Here is a 9,996-nt window from a genome sequence, read left to right as displayed (position 1 = left end):
CTCTTCCCACAAGTTTAAAAAAAAACTAAGCCCCAGAAGTAGAAAATGGAGAATGATGAAAAAACGGGGGAAAGATATGTATGTGACTGCTACCACCTAGACGTGAGTTGAGTACGGACAATGGAGATGTTCTGGGGACAGACGATTCTGTCCATGTCATTTTATCGGTTTATTTATTTTGGAAAATATATAAATGCACTTTATGGTCATTTAAAATTCAAAACAAAAAGCCTTTGGTCAAAAAATATATACAGTATATACAGACGAACTCCTCAACATTTACTATTTCTTTCAATATCAAATTTATGACGAATTCTTCTAAGACTATATTATATTGGATAGTGTATAATGCGTACCAGATGCATGTATTGTTGGAATTTAAACCGGTTTATAACGATTTATAAATCTATTTATAAATCTATTTATAAATTTATTTTGTTTAGAATCCATGTTAATACTGAAATAATTCTAAATCTTACAGTTTTGAATATATTTGGTTATTCGCCGCGGAAAGATGAATAAACCAAATCGAGATTTCAAGCACTCCAAACGTCGTGCATCTACCGGTATCCCCACGCACACAAACTAGATCGATACGGGATGCTAGTGCCGTAAGAATGTGACAACGAACGGTTCGTCTCTAATTCTCTTAGTTTAGGTTACGGTTTATGTCTCTCTATTTTATTAACACAACACCTTGTGTCTTTTTATAATACACGTACAATAACCTTAATTAAAGGTTAATAGGCTTAGCCCAATCTAAGAAGAGATTACATTAATCATTCTTCTCGTGTAATTGCAAACGAGCATAACACATATGCATATATACATATAACATTTTATATTGTACATATCGTATTACTTTAAACCTAGAATATTATTGAAGTAGTTTGCTTAGGTGTGGCACCCTATAGGATCATATAAAATTAGTAATGAATTCTCAATAGATTATAAGCGGCTTCTAGCAAAACATTACAACCACATAATTTTATATGATTGTCAAAGCTCATGACTTTAACAAGAGTAAGTACAAATGATTTTAGGACATTCCCAACAATCTCCCACTTGTACTAGAATCATCTATTCTTATAATCCCCTTGTCTCTATATCTCGATCTCAGCATAAGACAAGAACTTTTGTCATCCTTATTAAGCTAGATCACGTTTATCGAACTCTGATTTATACTGATAAAACAAACGACTGACATTCACCTCGTTTGAGCATGGCCATGCATTTCTCAGTGTCAAATCTTCGATAGGCCCAGAGATATTTATCTCCCGTTATATGGGAGGGGCAAATCCCATCTTGTTCCATCCATGCTCCTTACAAACTTCATAGAACACCTAATCAATGCCTTTATAATCACCAGTTACGGCTGACGTTTGACAAGGTCAAAGTGCACTAATCCACAAGTAAAGAATCATGATGAACTCAGGTTTAAGGACAATACTCTGTAGTCGTAATGAGAAACTCTTATGACACTCATATAACATTCTTGTAGAGTTTTCATAGCGGGTCAGTCCGATCATGTGTTCTCTAACACATATCCATGTGATTGACTTCAATACCACATATTGAATTGACTCCATGAAACTTAGTCATCAACCACCTCACATACTAGCCATTCATGGTTATTAATGTCCCACGTTAACAACCTTGACTAGGAACCTCAATAATTTATACCATTTTCACCAATAGGGTTCATGACCAAGTCACGTACTTGATGACCAATAAGAATGATATAAATTATTTTGAGACATTTATTTAATTATCCAATAATAGAATAAATCTGAAACAATTTCATTAATTTGAAAACATAACTAATGTATGTTAATATGAACATCATATCATAAAAATAAAGCCTCCCACTAAAATCAAGATCACATCTTAAGATATTAAATATCCATGCCTGCAGTATAACTCTTATATTTAGACCATGGAAGAGGCTTGGTCAATGGATCAACAACATTTGCATCCATTGAGACTATGCTATGGTGCTTTGCTTGGAACTCTTAACTCACCGCTCCTCCAATAAGACAAAAGATGAAACCAGATTGTGATCGGAAATCATCTTTGTTTGTCTGAAAAACTGGCATCGCTGTAACCACTTACAACAAGCTCATCACTTTCTTCATAGACCAAAAACTTACCTTTAATATTTCTCAAATACTAAGGATAGTCTTGACTTCTATCTAGTGACTTTCACCTGGATCAGATTGGTATCGACTCGTCATGCTCAAAGCACATGCAACATCTGGACGAGTACAGAGCATAACATACATGATAGATCCTATAGCAGAAGCATATGGGATTCTACTCATTCTCTCTCGCTCATCGTGTGTCGAAGAACACTGAGTCTTGCTAAGAGTTATGCCATGACTTTCTTGGAATCATGCATCGATATAAGTGTCTTGACATAATCCAATAGTCTTATTTAATCTATCTCTATAGATTCTTATTCCAAGGATATATGTATCATTTTCCATGTCTTTCATTAAGAAACAACCTCAAAGTATGTCATCTACATACAACACCAAGGAAAACTGCGGTCCCACTAGTCTTCTTGTAAACGCAAGGTTCTTCTTTATTTCTAATGAAATCAAACTCTTTGATTGCCTCATTAAAACGAAGATTCCAACTCCGAGATGCTTGCTTCAAGTAATATACGTAGGTTCATCACTCTCTATTATCAATAGATCATGATGATCCGTCACCCAAACCTCATATCTATCAGGTTCGTGACGTGTCCTTTCGGACCTACGCACTTCAGGTTCCACAGGTGTAGATTCTACGACTCTTCGTAAATCTAATTGATCATCTTCTTAAGATGATGAACCCATCTCATGTGTTTCTCGAACTTCTTCGAGTTGTACTTTACTCCTACTGTTCATCTTAGAAAGAAATTATCTCTAAAGAAAAACACCACTATGAGCAACAAACACTTTGTTCTCGGTGGGGTAATAAAAGTAATAATCTTTGGTTTCTTTAGGACAACCAATGAAGTAGCATTCATCTGATTTAGGTTCAAGCTTATCAGTAAACATATGTTTGACATAAGCATTAGAACCTCAAATTTTCAGAAAAGACAGATTTGGAACCTTTCCAATCCACATCTCATATGGTGTCTTCTCAACTGATTTTTATGGACAACTATTTAGTGTAAATGCAGACGTTTCTAGAGCGTATCTCCAAAAAGATGGTGAAAGATCTGTATGATTCATCATAGACCTAACCATATCCAATAAAGTTCAGATTTCTCCTTTCGGACACACCATTCCACTGTGGTGTTCCTGGAGGAGTGAGTTGTGAATCAATTCAACATTCTCTCAGATGATCATTAAACGCTTGACTCAAATATTCTCCACCTCGATCAGATCGAAGAGCTTTTATTTTCTTGTCAAGCTGATTTTGTACTTCATTCAGACTTATGTTTCATTAGATAAACATAACCATATCTACTGAAGTCGTCAGTAAATGTAATGAAGTACTGATAGTTTCCTCTAGCATGTATACTCATTGGTCCACATACATCAGTATGTATAAGTTCCAACAAGCCTTTGGCTCTTTCACCGTGTCCAGTAAAAGGAACCTTAGCCATTTTATCCAATAAACAAGATTCACATTTTTCATATGATTCATAATCAAATGAGCTCAAAAGTCCATCACTATGAAGCTTTTGAATGCATTTTTCATTTATGTGGCCCAAACGACAATGCTAAAGAAAAGTATGATTCGTGTCGTTAGACTTGAATCTTTTGGTACTGATATTATAGACAGGCACGCTTTGGTCTAGAATATAAAGTCCATTCTCTAATGGACCGCTACCATAAAAGATATCATTACGATCAAAGGAACACATTTGTTTTTGAACGAAAATTGAAATCCTTCCAAATCCAAACAAGGAATGAAAATAATATTCCTACTTATAGCAGGTACATAGTAGCAATTCTTAAGTTCTATAACCAAGCCTGAAGGCAAAGACAAGTGAAATGTTCCCACGGCTAATGCAACAACTCTTGGTCCATTTTCCACGCGTAGGTCCACTTGACCTTTCTCCAAAATTCTACTATTGCTTAGGCCATTCATATTCGTACAAATATGAGCCCCACATCCGGTACCCAATACCCATGAAGTAGAACCAGAAGTAGTAACATTTACTTCTATAACATAAATACCCCTAGACGCTGTTTCAAAAGTCTTTTTCATTTTCAGATCTTCCAAGTAGGGTTTAAACTCTTGTTTGAGAACAATTCTCGGGTTTTGATACCATTAGAGGAAATTTGATCCATTGAATTTGTCCTTCTTAAGGACACATCGCAATGAAAATGGGTTGTGAGGAATTAACATTGCTGGAATAGAAGAATAGCAAATATTAATATAATGTTCAGGAATCAGAGAAATCTCAACAATTAAAAAAACTCATATTATATTCAAACCAATATCCTCAAATGAATATAATAATCCAAGATCCATATTTCACTAAAATTCGAGTGAGTTTTGGCCCATTGCCCGAATGTATAGCTATTTAGGTAAGCAAATATAATTCTTGGTTGTGGGAACCGAAATTCGCACTGTTGATTTCCGTTTAACTTAGGAAACTCAAAACCGTTTTGATAACCTAGTCAAGTAAACCAGTCTTATATTCATATGGTAACCGTTACCATCTACTTCACTTATGTAACTGCAGACACCTTGCTTTGGCAAACTCATCTTACAACGAAACAAGCCTTGATAGTTGATAAGATTGGGTAGACATCAAAAGTACTTGAAATTAATTGACGAACAAATTTTAATTCAATTTTAACTTATATTTAAAATTTATATCTAATATAAATATAAATATAACTAATACATATCTTATATGTATTTTAATTGAATTATAAATAATTAAATTAATTTAATCTATTAGAATAATTAATTATTTATATATTTTATTTTAGAATTTAATCTAATTAAAATCTAATCAAACGACCAAACCAATTGGACCAAACCAATTGTATTAAACCAATCAAACAAAACACTTGATTCAATCGGTTTAATTAGTCACGAATACATTATATCTAAATATTTAAACATGCAGTCAAACATTACGATAATGCGTGATGCCTAGTTATTAAATATCATACGATAATCAAGTAAACAATATATTATATCAACTATGTATATATTAGTTGCTTAATAATCTGAAGATTATAATTATCTCGAACATGCGTACATTGACTTTCCCAAAGTTCAATTTTCCTTCATACGCAAATCAATAATTCAGATTACATGAATTCATCTACTAAAATATATGAACCAAACTAAACTTAAACTCATAATCCAATTACGATTAAGAATAATTCATATAGATTTCAGCAGTTTCGTATATCTAACATATACTCACTTATTAAGATTTAGTTTCAGTATAAAACAAGTGGACTCTGATACCACTGTTGGAATTCAAACCGGTTTATAACAATTTATAAATCTACTTATGAATTCATTTTGCTTAGAATCCATGTCAATACTGAAATAAATCTAGATCTTACAGTTTTGAATATACCTGATTATTCGCAGCGGAAAGATGAATAAACCAAATCGAGATTTCAAGCACTCCAAATATCGTGCCTCTACCGGTATCCACACACACACAAACTAGATCGATACGGGATGCTAGTGCCACAAGAATGTGACGACGAACGGTTCACCTCTAATTCTCTTAGTTTAGGTTACAGCTTATGTCTCTCTATTTTATTAACACAACACCTTGGGTCTTTTTATAATACACGTACAATAACCTTAATTAAAGGTTAATGGGCTTAGCCCAATCTAAGAAGAGATTACATTAATCATTCTTCTCCTATAATTGCAAACGAGCATAACACATATATATACATATAACATTTTATATTGTACATATGATATTACTTTAAACCTAAAATATTATTGATCTAGTTTGTTTAGGTGTGTGGCCTTATAGGATCATATAAAATTAGTAATGAATTCTCAATCCATAGATTATAAGCGGTTTCTAGCAAAACATTATAACCACCTAATTTTATACAATTGTCAAACCTCGATGATACGACTTTAACAAGAGTAAGTACAAATGATTTTAGGACATTCCCAACATATATGGAAGATAGTTGGAAGTTGGGACTCTTCTTGATCAAGATTAAGCAAAGAATGGAGAGTGCACCGGCACAAATTCAAGGCCACCTATGCAGCTATGCTCTGATTTGTTATTACTATACTATCTAACATCAAGTTACACCAAAATAATCCAGTAAAATTAAAATGGACAACAAATAAATATTTGTCTAGCCAAATTCCATCAGAGATTCTTAATAATAGGCCAAGTATACAATGAGAGTCGGTCATATTTTCCAGATGATGTTTTTGACATTCAGATAATAATATAGTAAATATAATAATTATTATTATTGAGTTAGTCAATGACATTTTGTGTTTTCTAGTCTAAAACAACCCACCACACGCTTGTTCTAGAAAAAACAGAAGTCAACGGCATAATTGCAATTTATAATTTGGTGCAATTTGGTCTGGTCAATTTTTTGTGAAATCGGTTCCACTTTCTGTTGAACCTTCAAACTATTGGGCTGGATCTTCAAATCAGGCTTGGACAAGGGTGAAATTCATCTCCAACATTAATTCATTCTGGAACCCCCTCTGGGTCACACCCTGGAGGCCTGGACTGGAAATTGTAAGGGGGAAATAATTAAACAACACATTTCATGTCAGTTAGGTTATGGTAGACCTGGACCCTCCCTCTAAAACTAACGAGGACAGATTTCATGTTTTTTTTTGGGATTCCTTGTTTTCGAAGTGTAAAGATTTGAGGATGTCTCGAGTCTAATTGAACTACGATTTCTATATTATACATGTATATTGATTTTGTAAAAGAATATTATTTCTTTCGTCTTTCCCTAGAGGTAAACCGACTCTCTAAAAAGAACCGCGATTCAGTTTGACCCAACAAAGTGATGCAGCAATTTACTTTACCACTTTCACTTCATTCTGATCGTCTTTTTTATTCAACTAAAATGTAAACTAAATTACTTTGTGCTGCCTGTTAAATACACATTCACATTACACAAACATATATATGAATACTACTTATGGACCCACTTTATTGTCTTCTTAGTAGAATATTGTAGACAAGAAAAATATCGACGCATGCAAAGCTGTTTATTATATTCAAGCCTCAAAACTCGAGTAGGCGTCTCATGACTCGTAGAAGCTCCAGATGTGACGTCATTTGTGGGAAATGCCCAATCGAGTTCTCGATGATCTCTACCGTGGATTTCCCTTTGATATTCTCTTGCATGAAATAGGCAACGGAGACAGGTACTATGACGTCATTTCCAGGCTGTATGACGTGGCAAGGAAGTGACACTTTGCCCAAAAGCTCTCTCTCGTCGCTGCGAAACACTATCTTAGCTAAGGCAAGAGCCGTCTCGGGCTTCATCTTCTTAAGACACTTCTCTAACCATTGGACCGAGAGAGAGTCTCTTGAGTCGACCACTGCGGGGGCGAAAGCAACCGCCCAAGCCTCGTAGTTGGTGGCAATGTTGGAGATGATCGCGTCAATGTCTTTTGGCTCAAACCCTCCTTTGTAACCCTCACTGTTTATGTACCTATAGATAATTTGTCTGGGTTACAATACACCTAAATAATTTCCACTTCAATCTGATAACTAGTAACATTACTATATTTGATCATCTAATTAATTTTTATAACTACGTTGCATTAGTCATATATTTAGTCAAACATTATAAACTGTTGCAATAAATTATGGCTACATGGCTATAACCATAACGAGTATATAATCATATCAATCAAAAAATAATAATTCATCGTTTTGCAGATATTTTATAAAATTGGAACGAAAGCAAGTAGTTGGAATAGTTTTGTTTTTGTTACTAATATATTCAAGTAATTTAATCCGATTCAATAATTTTCTATACCGGGGAGTAGACCGTTTAAAAGAGTGGTCCACGTAATATTGATATGTATAATATCTAATTATCTACAGTTGTATTTTTTTTATTTTTGTGGTCAAAATGTACAGTCTTGTATATGATTGGTTTCTTTATATGAATCTACAATAAATACGTGATTATGTACCAGGCATATATAGGAGAAAAGCAAGGTGTGATCATATGTCATATCCATGTAACAAGCTAGAAGCTGATCCTGACCACATGTTCAAGACGTGGCAATAGACCAATAGTTACACTTCACTAGATGCAGATACCATCCACATAAAATCCATTAATTATCAGCTAATACAGTATATTATCGCAAAGCATATTATTTTCGATTACCAAAAAAAGCATATTATTTTGTCTTCTTTCATGAAACACGTAATTTATCAGGAATATTGTACGATCGATGAGATGGTATAGCCTTTTAAATTTTGATTGCACGTGCTAGAACAAGATTATCGGAAAGTTCTTAAGATGAGATTCTTATCGAAATATAAGAACCCGTTTCTTAACTTTTAAATAAAAAAGCTAAGAACCGTCTCTTAAAACTCTTATTTAAGAGGCGGTTGTTAGCGTTTTTAATTAAAAGTTAAGAGACAGGTTCTTATATTCTGCTAAAAACTCCATCTTAAAAACCCTCCAATAATCATGATCTTAGAGCATGCGCAACGGGAATCTTTAGGTAGGAGTCCTTAGAGAAAAAATAATTAAATAATCAGTGGATCCCACCAAAAGCTAAGGATTCAATCCTTAAAATTCCTAAATAAGGACTTTTTCTTAGTGAATCTTTGCACTATTTGCGGGTCTCCACGACTATGTGGCGGCCCGTGAATGGTCTTTTTTTTTTTTTTTTAAATCCAAAATATCCAGGATTAATCTGAAATGTCTTTGTCGCTAAGGACTCCAATGAGTCTCATCGTTGCGCATGCTCATATATCTCTCTCGAGTGAGTGTAATCTTTTATAATTGTCAATCATCATTTATTTTTTTTTGAAGGCTAATTGTCTCAATCATCTTTCTTATCTCATTTACAGATATATACGCATCTATTTATTTATTTTCCTTTTATGTATACACACACACATGTACGTAATCATATCGACATAACTAGTTTACACACGTCTTTAATTTTCTCGATTTTCTTGGTTCTACTGACATGTTTTCACTTTTAACTATAATTAAGGAGAAGAGTCATTTATACATATATTTGATTTTCTCGATTCCCTTGCTTCTACAGACATGTTTTTCCCTTTTAGTTATAATTAAGGAGAAGCGTTAGTTATTAGAGGTACTAAGAGTGAGCTTACCTAGGAGAAGCAGCGATAAGGACAAGATTTGTAAACAAGTCGGGTCTCTTAATAGAAGCAGCACAACCGATCATGCCAGACATGGAATGGCCTACGAACACAACGGGGCCAAACTTCAACTCCTCCATAAGAGAAATAAGATCGTCAGAGAAGGCATCAAATGAATTATACTTGGAAGGGTCATAAAGAGTTTGGTCTTTGATGGCTCCAGAGAAAGGCCAGTCAAAGACCAAAATTCTAAAAGATTGGGACAAGACCGGAATTATCTTCTCCCAAACCGACTGGTCGCCTCCAAGTCCGTGTGCCAAGACCATTGACCTCTCACCAGAACCGATGATCTTGGCGTTCATAACGGCTGCGAGACCGGATATCTTCTGGTTAACCCCCATGCTTAACTATAAGAGTGATTTTAGAGATGAGACAAAGGGCTTTGATATTTTTGTATATATAAAGGGAGAAGAGAAATGGATTAGGTCTATATATATGGTTCTAAATTGACATCCAACCACCGATTTTTATTAGGCTCGCATTTGGTACATCCCAACATTTATGGTCTTTTCAACAATGGCTGTATTTGTATTCATTGTCGATAGAGTTATTCATTATTTTAAATTCTATATCTTTTAAAAAAGTAAATAAAATATTGTCAATTCGATATATTTTAAAAATATGGCCCCCAATAAAATTTCATTATTTTAAAT

At 34.1% G+C, this 9,996-nt stretch overlaps 1 protein-coding gene across 1 annotated transcript; it reads right to left on the bottom strand.

Annotated features, from left to right (window-relative positions):
• Window positions 1-6,961: 6,961 nt before the first annotated feature.
• LOC106323849 (probable esterase KAI2) lies at window positions 6,962-9,752 on the bottom strand. Its single transcript, XM_013761905.1, has 2 exons — window positions 9,296-9,752; window positions 6,962-7,637 (listed from the first exon to the last, which is right to left on the bottom strand). The coding sequence occupies exons 1-2, from the start codon at window positions 9,682-9,684 to the stop codon at window positions 7,205-7,207; spliced, it is 822 nt and encodes a 273-aa protein (XP_013617359.1). The 5' UTR covers window positions 9,685-9,752; the 3' UTR covers window positions 6,962-7,204.
• Window positions 9,753-9,996: the final 244 nt, after the last annotated feature.

Source organism: Brassica oleracea, chromosome C1, assembly GCF_000695525.1.
Source record: "Brassica oleracea var. oleracea cultivar TO1000 chromosome C1, BOL, whole genome shotgun sequence".
Classification (NCBI taxonomy): Eukaryota; Viridiplantae; Streptophyta; class Magnoliopsida; order Brassicales; family Brassicaceae; genus Brassica; species Brassica oleracea.
Note: the sequence above shows the minus strand (reverse complement) of the source record. Positions and strands in the feature narration are given on the sequence as shown.

What these genes read in the sequence shown, in the direction of transcription:
- LOC106323849 (XM_013761905.1), bottom strand. Translation starts at nt 9,684, where the DNA reads ATGGGGGTTAACCAGAAGATATCCGGTCTCGCAGCCGTTATGAACGCC. An exon ending in CTTATCGCTGCTTCTCCTAG is followed by an intron (nt 7,638 to 9,295) that starts GTAAGCTCACTC and finishes AATTATCTATAG; the next exon opens with GTACATAAACAGTGAGGGTT.